Here is a 16,683-nt window from a genome sequence, read left to right as displayed (position 1 = left end):
GCACAAATGTCATTAAAATCAACTGGTATACAGAGGCCTTTGGTCTAAAAGTTGAGAGGCCAGAAATATAAGGTTTCGGATCAGATGACCTTTCATGAGACCAAGTTGTAACACTGACACACCAGGTGCCTTGAGCAAGTCTCCCCCACCTCTCTGTGAGAGGAGGAGGAGGAACTGGCCAGCTGTCTCTGAGGCAGCCTGGGGGAAGAACCTCCTGGAATGAGGCCAGGGGAGGGCTGGGGGTGAATCTGAGTGTGGCTGGACCCTCTGTGCCTGAGGTCTCAGCTGGAATGGGGATGTGCAGGTGGGACTCCCTCCCATGAGCCGACAGGCAGTCACAATGACAGGGCAGAATGAGGTCCTAGTGTGCAGGGATTCGGAGGAGGCTGCTGGACTGGGCCACACAGTCCTGCCAGGGAGGCAGATGACCTGCCAGGTCAGCTCATGGTTCTGTGCATCTTCTGGGGCTCAGGCCTTGAAACAAGGAGCAGCCACAGGAACTGCCCAGTCCTGGGGCTGCAGCTGGCATTGGCCAAGGTGTCCTGGGTTTCGGGAGGTCCTGAGCAGGCATGTAATGTGGGTACCAGGGATCTGAGCCCTGGATGGAATAAGCTCATCCCTGGAGTGAGGCTGAGGAGGGGAGAGAATAGCGAGCTAAGGCTTTAGCATGTCACCATTAAGTGGTCAAGAAGACAAGGAGGGGCTAGCAAAAGAGGAAGATCAGGAACTGGCATAAGGCGACACCAAAGCAAGAGGAGGGAGTGACAGAGGAGGGAGTGACTTGCTGGGTTGACAGTTTGAGGAGGCAGAGGGCTGAGGAGGAGCCTTTGGATTTTGGGGCCTAATTTTATCCCTTGCAACTGGGAAAGCAGGCTGGCCCCTTCTTCCTCTGACAGCACACCAGTGAAGCCAGAGTCATATTTTATTCTGAGAGAGGAGTTCCATGGGAGCCCTTGGCTGGCCTCATCCCACAGCTCTGTGCAGAAGCCTGGCCATAGAGCCCTCAGCTCTTCCTTGTCATGTTGGTAGCACACAGGTCCGGGACAAGATCCTGGACCTCGGCTGCCTCACCCACCCCAAGGGCACAGAACTCGCAGATCACAAGGCGCTTCTCCCCACAGGGCCTGTCGTTCCACTTGCCATTGGTGTACATCTCCACACAGTGCTCATTGCCGCCACTGTTGTTGGGCTCCCCAGGGTTCCAGTTGGAATAGACCAGGGGCTCCCCTCCTGGGTAGGTGAACCTGCCCTCCCTCTGGGAGTCAGTCATGCTCAGGAACACAGCACCCTTGTTCTCAAACTCGACCACCTGTTGCAAGGCCTCGTTCTCAGCTGCAGAGCGTGGGGAGGGCAGCTGCCCCCCGGCCTGTGCGCACACTTGCTGTGCCTCCTGGAAAGGCTTTAAAAAGCTTGCTCTCTTGAAGATCTTCTGGCCAACACTTTGGCCATGGAGGAAGAGCTCCACTAGGAGGAGAGCACAGTCAGGTTGGGTTTCTGGGGGCACCGGCCAAAGCTCCATGGCTCTGAGACCTTTGTGCTCCATCCAGAGCCCCAGGCCTCCCATATAAGGCCTCAGAGCACCAGGGAGGACAATGGTTAGAACCCAGCTCCATAGTGCACTCTGGGAGGTAGATCTGCCTGTCTAGTTACAGGTGAGAACACTGGGCTTAGAGAGGTTAAGTAACAAGCTCAACATCATGTGACTAGCACATGCAGACTTGGGGGTTGCCCTTATCTGATCTCACGCTAGAGCTGAGACTTGCTCTTTCTATTTCATGTGCGTGGCTGAATCAGTTTCCCAGTTACTGGGTGGGACTGGAAAGCTTTGGCATCGTGCAGCCTCTGAGAGCTGGAAACAAGGAAGAAGCTCACTCTGATCTCACTGTGGACCCTGCATAACAGCAGGGCATGTGGCATTGACAATGAGGTCTGTGCCGGGTGTGGATGTGGGAAAGAAGAGGAGAGGGTGGGCCATCTGAGGGCAGCCCTGTGCTAATCTCTGCACTGTGTGTGCCCAGTGCTGGCCTCTAGGTGTGCATGTGGGTGAGGCTGGAGAGCTGGGAGAGAGGACAAGGACAGCTGAGAGGTGTGCATGGGCGTCAGGGGCAGGAGAGAGTCAGTGCTGGAGAGAGGCCTGTCTGGGAGTCAGAGGGCCAGGTATTCAGCCCCACCTTGGCCATGACTGTCCAGGTGGACAAGGGAAAGTCAGTTCCTTTTTTGGAGTTTCCAGTTCCTCATCACTAAGATGGGAATACTATTTATAAAAGCATCACCTGTGTGTCATCTACACTAATAAAAGAGAAACATGGTAATTAGTGTACGACCGCTACCCTTTTCATTGGCTAATCAGTGAGTATATGCAAATTAACTGACAACCAAGATGGCGGCTGGCAGCCATGCACTGAAGCAAACAGGGAGGCTTGCTTGCTCCAGTGACTGGCAGGCTCCAACGTTCCCCGCCTGCCACTGCTGGCCTCTGACCTGGCAGTTTGAAACATTGTAACAAATATAGAAGCTAAACAAAACCCCAGAAACCAGCTTTCAGCCGCCGGGATCTCAGAGCTGGAGTTATACATTGTTTCGATTATAGAACACAAACAAACCAGATAGCAGCTTTCAGCAGCGGAAACCTCAGAGCTAGAGCCAGAGCTAAAGCTGGCCCAGAATTAAAAAAAAAGAAAAAAGAAAAAAAGGAGTGGTTGGGAGCTTCAGTCAATCGCCAGCCTGAAAGCAGCCCTCAGCCCCTCACCCAGACTGGCCAGGCACCCCAGTGGGGACCCCCACCCTGAAGGGTTTGTGACCAGCTGCAAACAGCCATCATCCCCTCATCCAGGCTGGCCAGGCACCCCAGTGGGGGCCCCCACCCTGATCCAGGACACCCTTCAGGGCAAACCAGCCGGCCCCCAGGCCTCTATCCTATATAGTAAAAGGGTAAGATGCCTCCCAGCACCGGGATCAGCGGAGTCACGAGGCCTCCTGGCACCAGATCAGCGTGACAGGGGGCAGCGCCCAAGCCCCCTGATCGCCCTGCGCTGTGTGTGACAGGGTGTGGTGCCCCAACCTTCCCCCACCCCCCGACAGGCCCTGCTCTGTGTGTGACAGGGTAGAGCCATAACCTCTCCATCGGCCCTGCCCTGAGTATGACAGTGGCGGCACCCCAACCCCCTGATCAGCCCTGCTCTGTGGGTGATAGAGGGCAGGGCCCCAATCCCGCCCCCCCCAACACGGGTCCTGCTCTGTGTGTGATGAGGTAGAGCCATAACCTCCCCATTGGCCCTGCCCTGAGTGTGACAGTGGCGGCGCCCCAACCTGCTGATTGGCCCTGCTCTGTGTGTGACAGGGTACAGAGCCCCAACCCCCCTGATGGGCCTTGCTCTGTGCGTGACAGGGGGTGGCGCTGCAACCTCTCCATTGACCCTGCCTTGAGTGTGACAGGGGGCGGTGCCTCAACCCCCCAATCGGCCCTACCCTGAGCTTGACTGAGGGTGGCATCACAACCTCCCAATCCACCCTGCTCTGTGCATGACAGGGGGAGGCTCTGTGTGACAGGGGGCGGGGCCACAACCTCCCTATCCGTCCTGCTCTGTTCATGACAGGGGAAGGCACCCCAACCCCCTGATCAGCCCTGCTCTGTGCCTGATAGGGGGGAGCTCCCCAATCCCCTGATTGCCCTGTGGCTCTGTGTTTGACAGGGTGCAGCGCACCAACCCTCTGATCGGCCCTGCTCTGTGTGTGACAGGGTGCGGCGCCCCAACACCCCCCCCCCCCACGGGCCCTGCTCTGTGTGTGACAGGATAGAGCCATAACCTCTCCATCGGCCCTGCCCCGAGTGTGACAGTGGCGGCGCCCCAACCCCCTGATCGGCCCTGCTCTGTGGGTGATAGAGGGTGGCGCCCCAATCCCCCTCCACGGGCCTTGCTCTGTGCGTGACAGGGTAGAGCCATAACCTCCCCACTGGCCCTGCCCTGAGTATGACAGGGTGCAGCACCCCAACCCCCTGATCCGCCCTGCTCTGTGTGTGACAGGGGGCAGTGCCCCAGCTCCCCTATCGGCCCTACTCTGTGAGTGACAGGGGGGAGCTCTTCAACCCCCTGATCGGCCATGCTCTGTGAGTGACAGGGGGGAGCTCCCCAACCCCATGATTGACCCTGCTCTGTGTGTGACAGGGTACGGAGCCCCAACACCCCTGATGGGCCGTGCTCTGTGAGTGACAGGGGGCAGTGCCCCAACCCCCTGATCGGCCCTGCTCTGTGAGTGACAAGGGGCAGCACCCCAATCCCCTGATCGGCCCTGCTCTGTGAGTGACAGGGGGAAGCGCCCCAACCCCCTGATCGGCCCTGTTCTGTGCGTGACAGGGGGTGGCGTCGCAACCTCCCCATTGACACTGCCTTGAGTGTGACAAGGGGGGGGTGCCTCAACCCCCCAATCGGCCCTACCCTGAGCGTGACTGAGGGTGGCATCGCAACCTCCCAATCCGCCCTGCTCTGTGCATGACAGGGGGTGGTGCCCCAACTCCCCAATCAGCCCTGCTCTGAGCCCGACCAGGGGCTGCACCTAGGGATTGGGGCTGCCCTCTGAAACCCAGGAGCAGGCCTAAGCCAGCAGGTCGTTATCTCCCGAGGGGTCCCAGACTGTGAGAGGGCACAGGCCGGGATGAGGGGACCCCCCCTTACCCCCCCGAATGCACCGGGCCTCTAGTTCAACTATATGTTTTAATTCCATCTCATTTTCCATCCCATTATGTGTGTGTGTGTGTGTGTGTGTGTGTGTGTGTGTGCTTTAATATATTTTAATTGATTTCAGTGAGGAAGGGATAGGGAGAGAGAGAGAGAAACATCAATGATGACAGAGAATCATTCATTGGCTGCCTCCTTCATGCCCCCTCCTGGGGATCCAGCCCACAGTCCGTGCACATGGCCTGACCAGGAATCAAATCATGATCTCCTGGCTCATAGGCCAACATTCAACCACTGGGCCATGCTGGCCAGGCTCATTTTCCATCCCTTTGACTTCTCGGTTTGTGCATAGAAGCCTTCAGGGCTCCTGAGAGGGTTGTGCTCCAGCCCCAAAGGGCTGGTGAGGAGCCCAGGCTGCACCCTGACCCACTGTGACCCTTCCACAAGGGTTCAGGGGCCATACTCTCCACAGGCTCAAGAGGCACCCAGAGCAGCCCTGGACAGGAGTTCCTCTGCCATTCACTACATGCACCCGGGTGGGTCTGTGTGTGCATACACGAATATGGCCACGTGTCCATCTGAAGGTACATGGGAGCACTGAAGGTCCACCTGCTGTGTATGAATATGCCTGTGTGCTCGTGGGTGTAGATGACATGAGGTGAGTGATGGCATGTGTATAATACACACATGTGTGGCAGGTGTATATTACAAATTTTCCTTTGAGTGAGTGAGTACACATGTATGTTTGTGAAGAGAGGGAGACATACCAAATGCTTGAAATGCTCACCCTTTGTACATGAGTCCTTAGTGGTTTTACGTAGGTAGGAGCCAATCCTATGTCTCACCCCTGTGTTACTTCCTCCGTCAGAAACTCCTCTTTGCATCAAAGAGATTTGCTGAATGATTTGAGCTCAAAGCTGATATGGGGAAAGCGGGGAGGAGGGCGGGAATTAGGGACTGAGGTGGAGATGCCCACAGGCACAGGCACTGGGCTGTGCTGCTGGAACCTCTGACTCCTCAGCACCCAGGTTAGGGGAGAGCCTCCACCATGAACACTCAGGGAGGAGCGGGAGAGCCCAGCACTGGCAGAGCCCAGAGGCAGCCTGCCCCCTGCTGGACCCAGGGCCTGTCTCAGGTGAGACTCTCAATGGCCACATGCCAACGTCAGACCCTCACAGCTGTGAACACTCACACAGCTTCCCAGCCCCAAATCTCATGACAGTGTCTGGAGTCGCTGCTGCTGTGGGCTGGGCAGCAACATCTTGAGGGGTTTGCACTCCCAGCCCCATAGAGATAAGAAATGCATCCTGGGTAGTGGGGTGTCCAGGGACCAGCACAGGTTAGCAGTAGGGAAAGTCTGAACTGCCCTGGACTTGGGGCATTGATCTGGGTCGAGTCACAGGTGGCTGTGATGGTGGGGGCAGGAGCCTGGTAGCCTTGACCATGCTACCGCTAGCCCAATGAGCTGGTTCAGGTCTACTCCCTGCTCCATGTCCCTTGCATCTGATTCCAGCTCCTGGAATATGTGGCTGCCCTGTTTTGCCCCACCTTATGCTTAGCCCCAGGTCCTGCCCCAGTCCCAGGTCCAGCCCATTGTCCAAACCCACTAGCATCCTAGAGCCCCCAATCCTAGAACCAGGCCTGCCTCAGGCCCGGCCAACTCCAAACCCAAACACAGACCCTGCCTGGGGCCTGCCCTGGGTGACTGGCTCAGGTTCAGTCCAGGTCCAGGAACTCACCTTTCTTATACTGAAGGAAGGCTCCCTGCAGGTGTCCTACCTGCCCCTGCAAGGCCTCCACCTGCTGCCTCAGAGCAGCGATGTCTGCAGGAGAGAGAGACCCAGTGAAGACCAGTCCCTCACAGTCAGGAATTGGCTCAGAGTCCGGGTCCCAAGGGAAGGGTGCTCAGTGACAGGCTTTCCTGGGGGAGGGGAAGGGGTTGGGCCCCAGGAAGCCCCCAGCTGCTGACACAGTTGGCCCTGCTGCCCACAGGTTCCCTGAGGCTCTGTAGTGAGCAGGTCCTGGCACCCCACTAACTCTGATCCAGATGGCATTTCACAGCAAATTCTGAGAGTCTGGGAGCACATCTCTGGAGGAGGGAGTGGGGAGATGGCAGTATAGCACGTCCGTCAAGTACTCCCCATTCCTGGGTTATTTGGTGCTCACAGCTCTCTGATGAACGGGAAGGGAGCTGAGGTGTCCCAGCGATCAGATGGGAAGCTGCTAAGGCAGGCCCTCCCCTGAGGACAGGGTCTATCCAGAGCCTCACCTTCCTACCTCCGGCCTGACAGCCTTTCCCAGTTTCACACCCACCTCCTGCCCCCACAATGGGCTGAGCACTGAGCTAGAGGGCCCACCTCCCTCTGCACCTGGTGGGGCACCCGGAGCCAGGGGAGGTGACCTTACCTGGAAGCCCACTCTCTCCCTTTGGTCCTCTCTCCCCAGGAGCACCTCTGTCCCCCTTCAGTCCTGGGGGGCCCCTGGCGCCTGGAGGTCCCTGTGGGCCCGGGAGTCCTGCAGGCCCTGAGATCAGACAAGAAGAGGCAGGTGAGCTCGGCACACATTTTCCCGCATTTCCCCCTCCCAGCATATGGGCTGTGCTAATGTCCAGCAACACACCCTCCCACGTACAGTCTGTCCCATAGCCAGCCACTCGCCCTCTCTGTACAGTACAGTCCCATCACCCAGCACCCAGCCTTCCCAGGATGCGGACTGTCCCTGCTGCTCACACCACACTCTCCCCAGTTACAGAGCTCAAGCCCAGCGAGACACCTCCTTGCACAGACTCCCCAAGGCCCAGTGTTGCAGCTCTGAGCTGGCGGGGTGATGGGGGAGGAACAGGCCTCCGCAGCTTCAGGTGGACACAGGAGGACCGAAGGCCCGCCCCAGTTTTCCCATCACTCACCTGCTTCCCCTGCAAGCCCAGGGCCTCCACGCTCACCAGGGGCACCATTTTCTCCTCTGAAACCTGGGGGGCCTCTTGGCCCTGCAGAGCCCTGCACGCCTGGGGCACCCACTTCTCCTGAGGAAGGAACAGATTGGGACAAAGGCTTCTGAGAGTGTGTGCAGCCTGGATCATTTCCTCAGCTCCACGTAGAGCAGGAGAACTGGGCGGCTGTGCACCCCGCTGTCTGGTCATCCAGATGTGGGAATGTGGGGGACAGGGGCCACAGCAGGGCCTGCCAGTGGTGATGGCCTGGCTTCCCTGGCACACTGAGCATCCTTAGGTCACATCATGGGTTGCCACTGTCACTCCTCCCTCTCCTTCCGGACCTCCACACACCAACCTCCTACCTTTGGGCCCAGGCTCTCCTTTGGGGCCTGGTTCTCCTTGGGGTCCCACATTCCCTGGCATTCCTGAGGGACCCTCTGGTCCAGCCGGTCCGGGCACACCTGGAGGTCCCGGAGGTCCTGCAAAAACGATCAGCCAGTCAGTGCACGGAGTCTTCTCAGAAGGGGGAGAGCGTGAGAAGGTGTGAGCAGTCATAGAGGTCAGAGAACAGCACCATCCCACAGATGCCGCCCAGCAGTATTACAGCCTTCCCTGCGTGAACCCAGCGCCACCCGCAGGGCACCCTCCTTCCTGGGATGGGTATGTGCATCCTCCTGCATGGCCTAGTGGCAGGCATTGCAGTCCACGCCCACTGCTCACCACGTGGCCCCGAGTCTCCCTTCAGTCCAGGTTCTCCAGCAGAGCCATTGTCCCCTTTGGGTCCAACTGGGCCAGCAGGTCCAGGCATCCCCATGGGCCCTGTAGCTCCTGGTGAACCTGCAGCAGCAGAAGAAATGGGCATAAACCTGGCCCTGGGCCTAGGAGGAGCAGCACCTGGAGGTCAGCCCTGCATTCCTTCAGGTTCCGCAGGTGTAGACATTCCACCTCCACACTCCTCAGTCCAGTGGTGACCCAGGAGACGGGTGTGCACATCCCCGTTTCACAGGTGGGGAAACAGGGCTGCCAGAGCTGGAAGGGGGGTCATGCCAAGAACTGTCTTATTTCCATGAGTGCACCCTCCCTGCCCCAAGGCTGCAGGATTACAGCCGGGGAACTGCCAGCTTTTACCCTGGATCATGGACTCCTTGCTTTCCCCTTCCTAGGACCAAACTTTATATCAGAAATGCTCCCTGACATGAGTCAACATGGAAATGCAAATAAACCCACGAGATATCATCTCACCCCTCCTAGAATGGCAACTATAAAAAACACAAAAGCTCACAAGTGTTAGAGAGGATGAGGAGAAGAACTCTTGTGCATTGTTAGTGGGATTGGAGGGAGGGCCCCCGGGTGTGTCTGGCCCATTTCATCCAGTCCCTGATTGGCTGAAGCCCAGCAGCAAGCTAACCTACCAGTCAGATTGTGTGGCCCCTGGTGATCAGGGGACGTCATAGCAGCCGGTTGAGCAGCTGATCATTCGGTTGACGGCTTGGTGGGACACTTAGCATATGAGGCTTTTATATTTATACTAGAGTCCTGGTGCACATATTAGGCTTTTATATATATACTAGAGGTCTAGTGGAAGGGGTTTCCCTCAGCCTTTCCTGCATCCTCTCACAACCCAGGACCCCTCAGGTAGGGTCCCAGGCCTGGCCTGTGATCAGGGCCTATTGGGGCTTTGCTTCCCCAGGCTGCTGGCAGCTAGCCCTGTCCCCACCGCTGCCACTGCTTGCCATCTGTGCAGCACTTCCCCCTGTCCCCCACCACTGGTCACCTCCCTCTGCAGGTGACAGGTGTGGGGTACTATCGCTTGGCTGACCTGGGCCTCCCTCTGCGGGCGATCGCTGGCCCGCCCCACACACCTGCTCAAGCATCACTGGCCGGTGGCCTGGGCATTCCTCTGCAGGGCGATCATGGGGCGATGGCAGGGGCCCCTGACCAATTGCATCGCACCCCCCTTGGCTGGCCTGGCACCAGTGCGTGTCATAGCATGGTCATCTGAAAGGTTGTCCAGATGGCTGTTCTGCTATTCGGTCATTTGGTCGATTTGCATATTATGCTTTTATTATTATAGCTAGATTACATCTCCATAAAAAATAGAAAAAGCTTTGTCACATGTTCTGGAACCTATAGAAAACAGACCAAATTATTATCTAATGCATCATTAAGGGGGCAAAGGATGTTGTAAATTCTATATTGAATATGGTTCTGTTTCATAAGCATGTACAGACATTGCAGGGTGTGTGCACATGTCATACTTATTGGGAAAACCCCCGGAAAGGCATATACAAAATGTTAAGTTGTTTTTTTCTAAGTGTCACAAAGGTAATTTTAACTTTCTTCTTTTTGTTTATCTTTAGTGACCACATTGTATTTTTTATTGGAAAACTAGTCAAACATTTTAAAAAGACCTGTTACCCAAAGAAAGGCTGCCTAAGCCTTAAGTTTTACAAGATTTACCCCCCCAAAAAAGGAAGCAGCCCAGCCAGTTTTTCTCAGTGGTTTGAGCATCAGCTCATGGACTGAAGGGTCCTGGGTTTGATTCCAGTCAAGGGCATATACGTACCTTGGTTGCAGGCTCCATCTGACCAATCGATGTGTCTCTCTCACATCAATGTTCCTGTCTCTTTGTCTCTCCCCCTCCTTTTCCCTCTCTCTAAAAATCAATGGGAAAAACATCCTGGGACGAGGATTCACAAAAAAAGACACTAAAGGGAGCAAATGGCTATTAACATTTAAGGATTTACACTTAATTCTATGAGTTTGGTTCTTCCTTTTTATTGAAGTGAAAGTTGCAGGGAAGCACGGAACTTGGTTGGAATGTCTGTGAGGAGGATTCTCTGAAAGGTCGGGACCTCTGAGGGGACCTTGCTGAAGGCGGCAGCCCCTGCCTGACTTTTCCAATCAAGTCCTATTCCCTGGGGTGTTTTGCTAGAATCTCTATGTTTATTCTTTAAAGACCTGACCTTGTAGAAGCATATACTTTCTCAAGGACACTTGCCCTGATGATTGTATCTAGAGGTTAATTTGAGTTCATGCTGTTGTGACAATAAAAAGCCAATGAGGCAGGTAAACAAGACTGCTTTTAGGACTGAAGTAAAAGAGTCCCTTAGCCCTCTCTTTCACAGAAAACTGTGTTGGAGTAATCTATTCATCTGTCACTCAGGGGCTGCCTGTCAGCCCTGGCAGAAAGTTCTAGAATGTAAAACCAACCTTTTAAAAGTATACAGTTCAGTGTCATTTAGCACCTTCACAAGGTCGTGCAACTACCACTTCTATTTAGTTCAAAAACATTTAATCACCCCAAAGGAAAACCTCATAGGCATTGAGCAGTCACTCCCTATCTCCCACTTCCCCACCCCACCCCTGGTTATCACAGCTCTGCTTCCCTTATCTATTACCTACTCCAGATAATTCTCATCAATGGAATCATACAATATATGACCTTTTGTGTCTGGCTTTTTTTTTTAACTTGGAGTGAGTTCTTGAGGTTTATTCACTTTGTAGAGTGTCTCATTTCTTTAAATAACTCAATAATACACCATTGAATGGCTCAATAATATGCCATTGTATAACTGAATAATACACTATTGTATGGATAGAACACATATTATTTATCCACTCATCAGTTGATGGATATTGGGTTGTTGCCTCTTTTGGTTGCTGTGAATTAAGCTGCTATGAACCTTCATGTGCAAACAGAAAAGACACCAGAAGGAAAGACGGGTGGGGGAAGGTAGGAGAGGGTAAATGAGTGATAAATGGTGATGGAAGGAAACTTGACTTGGGGTGGTGAACACATAATACAATATACAGATGATGTATTATAGAAACCTATATAATTATTAACAAATGTCACCCCATAAATTCAATAAAACAATAAATGAGTAACACTGATTTATTATGAGTAATAAAACAAGGAGAGAGAGAAATAACACCCAACTTGTTCATTCACTTCCTTGTCCATTTGCTCATTATCTTATTTATTTGTTCACTAAGAAACATAACTTCATGCTTAGCACCGGGTGAGATGCAAGTGTGAGCACCAGGTCCTGTTCTGTAAGGGATTAGTAACAGAATATTGAACCGTGAGGCACAGTAATGAGTGTGGAAGACAATGTGTGAGGTGCCCCTCATCCCATCCCAGCTCCCCACTCAGAGCACACACTCCTGTACTCAGAGCTCTTTTCCTGATGGAGGAAATGGGACTACAAGATGAAAAAGATTTAGAGAGATTTGTAGAGGAGAGGTGAGTTTTCAGACATGGAATCCATGCTCCGCGGGCAGGAGGGCCAAGCCCAGTGAGGTAAGGTGTGGGGGAGGGGGTGACTTTAAGAGGCTGTGTGCTGGGCATTGTGTCCTGCTTTCAGCTACAGCCCTCCCTAGGAATGAAATGGAACCCAGAGGGTTAGAGGATGGGCCCCACATTCCACATTCAACAGGGGCAGAGCTGCTGTGACCCCCTCTGAGCCTCTCTTGGGCTCCAACCTGGCCGAGTGGGCAGCAGGCAGATGGGCCAAGGGAAGAAGCCAATCCCTAGAAGGAAGCATTAGAGGTTGCCCATCCCTGGCACTCAACCATGGAGGCCATGAGAGCTCTGAGGTGGGGGAAGTAACACCCCATCACCAAGCACGCATGCTTCCTAAAGCACTAATTTTGTTTGTGTTTGTTTTACATTTTTTAACTGTTTAAAGTATTACTGAAGTCCCCATTTCCCCCCTTTACCCGCATCCACCCAGCCCGATTTTGCATCCTAGTATCGCCAGGATATCTAGCTCTGTACCTAATGCCACCTGAAGTGAAGCTTTAAGGACCAGCAGTTTGGCCACTCCTTACTGTAATCAAATTCCACCTCTCCTTGCATCTCACATTCATTCTACTACATTCTGTCCTAAATGCAGGGATGTGGTGAAGGAGATCAACAACCAATCAGATTCTTTACTCATGGAGCTTAAATTCAACTGCACAGAAACAGATAATAAAAATTAAAAGCACAATATGTGGTAATGGATCAGAATAAGTGCCACAGAGGTAATAAAACATGGAGAGTGTTGTCAGGGGCTGTCATTTAAGGCTGATGGTCAGGGAGGAATCGCTGAGCCAGGTCTGTGAGTAAAGCTGTGAACGAGGTGAGGGGTGTGCCTATGGGAAGAGCAGTGACAGGGCCTTGGGGAGGCAGGGGGACTGGAGTGGATTCAGACCAGTGAGAAGCCAGTGTGGCCAGAGTCCAGTGACTGTGGGGAGGAGGATAAGGAGATGAGATCAAAGAAGTAAGCAGGGGAGAGAGGGGCCCTGTGGGCCGCTGTGAAGTGTGTAGTTTTCCTCTGAGGGAGGTTCATGGCCTTGGGGGAATGCTCACTGAATCCCATTCAGGCAGGTATCTAGATGCTGAACAAAGGGAATTGTGCCCATAAATACAGCCCCCAAAACAGAGTCTAGGTCTTACTGGCCCTCCATGATACATCTGGGCATCGCCAAGGGACCCTGGCTCCACCCTCCTCCTCTGCTCAAGGGTCTCCCGTTCAGGTCCATCTTGACCTTGATGGCAACTTCTTGGGACCCATGCATTTGAATCTGCAGGGCAGGTGGTCACAAGTCCCACCCAGACATACTTGGATCAGGGTCTGAGGCTGCCCCAAGCTCTCCAGGAAATTCTGGATCCATAAGGGTTACGTGACTGAAGTGCCTGGGATTAGGGAGCCAGTGTGGAGCGTGGTCCCCAGTCTGACTGGGCACCATTGCCTCTCCAAGCCCAAACCCACGGCCAGGCTTGGAATGTACATGAGGCACCTGCAGAAGAGAGGGGGGTCTCAGCCATACTCCATGCCACAGTTCAGAGGGAAAGGCTCCCTCTGGGTTCAATTCAGGCCCCACTGGGAGCTAAAAGGAGCTGGGATTCTCCAAGAGAGAGCTGGCACTTTGCATACCACCCTTCTTCTGGGTCCACTTCCAGGTGGCCCTCTTAAGCCCCAGCCCATTCTCATTGGGAGCCACTTTCTCTCTGTAAGGGATAGATGAATACTTCCTTGTTCCTCACCCCACAAAGCTAGCAATGTTACCTACTCTTTCCAGCTTAAATGTCTTCTTCTTCCTTCAATCAAAATGCAAACTCCACAAAGATAAAGATCACTCCTTAGCCCAATCCAGGGCCACAATGGTCCCTTCATCCTTGTTACTGGTTTATTGAATTCTCTCTTCTTGTCAATCAGACCCAGACTCTCCCCTATGGAGGGTATTCATCTTTGCCCACCTCTCATGCAGTAGAATTTAGTTAGATATTTCACACACTGCACAGAAATCATTACACCACAATGAACAATTGTAAGTGTCGCAGCTTGGTTCTAGAGGGCCCCAAATACCAGTCGTTTACCCATGATTTGCTCATTATTGGGATGAGAGGAAACAGAATATCCTAGGGGAGGAATCCTGACAGCTAGGAGAGAGGCAAAATCACCTCAGGGCTCAGGGCAGCCTGTCATTTGCCAACTGGTAACGAGGTGCTTTAGGTGGACTGAATGTCTAGGGGCCTTCTTCCCAAGGATGGGGGTTTCCATTTCCAGGGCTTCCACGGCAGAACATCCAGAGTTGCTGAGTTGGTTACAATTCCAGTGCCTACCCATGCCCACCAGGATAAGCCCATGGTCCCAGCTCTACCTGGATCCCCCTTCTCGCCCCGGGGGCCGTCTCTCCCATCACGTCCATCACGACCAGGCAGGCCATTCTCCACAGGGCTACACATGACCAGGGTGCAGGCATCAATCAAAGGTTTCCGGGAAAGGGTCTTCACTTCTGCTCCCCGTGAACTTGGAGGCTGTGTGAGCAGGACCAGCACAGAGAGGAGAAGAAGCATGGCCTTCAGGGTGGACAGAAAGAGAAAGGATGTGCTCTTGATTCCAGAACATGCATTAGTGCTTAGCCCAGCGCCCGGAAGTCAGAGAGGCACTTTCCTACCACCTCACCCCTTCTGTGGGATCAGGAGCAGCAGGACTCCGAAAGCAACTTAGGACAAGGCGGCCATACAGTCTGGCCTGGGAGGACATGAGTTACCCAGCTGAACTCTGACATGGTTATCAGCAACATCTACCTCTTCTCAGATGCCCCGTTTTGTCCCTTCTAGTGACTTCCCTTTCACTGCCATCGGCACGGCTGGGATGTGAACTCCTCACTGAGGCCACCTGTCACATCAGGAAGGACTCATGAAGTGCCTTTGGGCAGGACAGTTCCCTCTTTGAACCTCCTTCTCCCTGTCTGTGTCAGCAAGGTGGCTGGGAAATCCCATTTCCTGTCACTTGTAGTCTTGGATGGACCAGCACTGGTGGTTTCAGTGCTTGTCTGGAAAGGAGCCAGAATGCTCAGTGACATGTGTCCTAACACAAGATGGGCACACGGCTACATGTTTGCCAGGTGGCCTGCCATTTCTGGACTAGATGCTGTCTCCATGAAGAAAGTTCCAGATGGAAACCAGAAAAAGTTCTCAGAATAGCTGGAGAGACCCTGGGATGCCTAGAGTGCTGCCCCTCCACCTGGGACGACTTGGGAGAGGGGCCTCGTGGAGGAGGGCATGTGAGGTGAGCTCCGTCAGGGAAAGGGTGGCTTTAGGTGGAGAAAAAAACAGATGTTCAATGTGACATGTGAGAGGGACTCCGCAGCTAAGTGAGGTCAGGGTGGGTGCAGGGCCTGGTCACTCCCAATGGTGGGCTTCTTTCCTCTTGAGAGAAACCGTAAAGTTAGGAGCCAGGAAAGCGCACACGGGAGTGGCAGAGGCTGGGAACAAGCCTGAGGGACAGAGCAAAGGAGAAGGGATGGCCAGGCAGCCTGAGGGGGAGGCAGTGGAGGGCCTTCCTGGCCACAGAAGTGCTTTCTTCTCCACCTGCTGGTGGTTCTGGGCTGCAGAGGACCCGGTTTGCACCAGTTCTTTCTCATTCTGAGTTTACCACTTCCTCGGGGCATCATGGGAGTCTCTAAACACCAGGCAAGCTCACAGGCCAGCAGCGTGGCACTTGCTGGGGCAGAGGCTCTGCCACAAGCACCAAAGGCTCCAGCCAGAGCCAGGGCATTGCCCCCTGGTGTGCAGCTGCCACAATTCAAGGGCCCTGTGCTCACATCTGGGGAAGAATGAGAAGCAACAGGCATTCTGCCCCACAGCGTGAGATGGCACAGAGGGCACCACACCTCATTGTAGGAGAAAGGGGCCTGGGCAGGAGCCCTCTAACAAGGTTGGAGACCTAGGACGTAGATGAGGCCTCTTCGCTGGGCCTATAGCGGTATTGGGCAGAGCCACATCCCCTTAAATCCATATAGTGTTCCTTTTCTGCCTCGATTTCAGACTAAAGTATTATTAAAAATGACTCCTCTAAAAATTAATTGGAAATCAGTCAACTTATCCAGTGGGTCTATTTTTAAAACAAAGATTTGAAGCTAAGACATGATTATCCATGTCTAATGGGCCGTTGGTAACAGGATGGACGTTGACCCTGGGCCTGAGAAGGCCTGGGCTGTTTCTCCTCCACCACCTTCCTTTCTGAAGAAATCAAGGGTGGAGAGAGCCAAGCGAGAAGTTGAAATTGCATTCCCACATCAGGCTTCCTGACAGTGGCATTTAGGGTCCGGGTGGGTGTCATATCCCACTCACCCACCCTCCCCCAGCCCAGAAGGCTAATCTCCCAGTGAGCAAAGTAAGCAGAGTGAGGGGCAGAAGAATGGTCCTTCTTCCCCCACTAGGCTCCCCTCTCTTGCCCACACCCACACCCCCCAGAGCAGAAGAGCTACAAAGACCGTGTCTTCCTCAACACCAGTACATTAGAGCACCCCAAATGGGCAGGGGGACATTCATTGGACACAGAGAAAACAAAAAGAGAGGCCGGCACTGACACTCACCATTGCTTCCTCGAGGGCTCAGGTTCTCCAGGCAAATGAGCGCTTCCCTGGCCGACAGGCACAGGCTATTTATGCTGACCTGTTACCTGAGCCACCAGGCCTTGGTCTTTTAAGAACTCTTTTAGACAATTTTCTTCCTTGTTGCCTCACTGACTCTCACCCCTACCTGGGTTCTGGAAACTTGCCATTATACACATG

General features: G+C 53.9%; 1 protein-coding gene and 1 pseudogene across 1 annotated transcript; one reads left to right on the top strand and one right to left on the bottom strand.

Moving 5' to 3' along the window:
- The window catches only part of LOC139022070 (mannose-binding protein A-like), a 45,730-nt pseudogene that overhangs the window by 14,031 nt on the left and 15,016 nt on the right, over positions 1 to 16,683 (top strand).
- On the bottom strand, positions 915 to 16,559 carry LOC139022056 (pulmonary surfactant-associated protein D-like). Its single transcript, XM_070433075.1, has 8 exons — positions 16,486 to 16,559; positions 14,263 to 14,461; positions 8,329 to 8,445; positions 7,971 to 8,087; positions 7,582 to 7,698; positions 7,083 to 7,199; positions 6,416 to 6,499; positions 915 to 1,464 (listed from the first exon to the last, which is right to left on the bottom strand). The coding sequence occupies exons 1-8, from the start codon at positions 16,486 to 16,488 to the stop codon at positions 1,004 to 1,006; spliced, it is 1,215 nt and encodes a 404-aa protein (XP_070289176.1). The 5' UTR covers positions 16,489 to 16,559; the 3' UTR covers positions 915 to 1,003.

The sequence above is a fragment of the Myotis yumanensis genome, unplaced genomic scaffold, assembly GCF_028538775.1.
Source record: "Myotis yumanensis isolate MYYU_CA2020_CCGP unplaced genomic scaffold, mMyoYum1.0.hap1 SCAF_13, whole genome shotgun sequence".
Taxonomy (NCBI): domain Eukaryota; kingdom Metazoa; phylum Chordata; class Mammalia; order Chiroptera; family Vespertilionidae; genus Myotis; species Myotis yumanensis.
Note: the sequence above shows the minus strand (reverse complement) of the source record. Positions and strands in the feature narration are given on the sequence as shown.

Coding starts and splice junctions, on each gene's coding strand:
- LOC139022056 (XM_070433075.1), bottom strand. Junction 8,446..14,262: donor GGGCGAGAAGGGGGATCCAG/GTAGAGCTGGGA, acceptor CTGCTGCTGCAG/GTTCACCAGGAGCTACAGGG. Junction 7,699..7,970: donor AGGAGAGCCTGGGCCCAAAG/GTAGGAGGTTGG, acceptor TTCCTTCCTCAG/GAGAAGTGGGTGCCCCAGGC.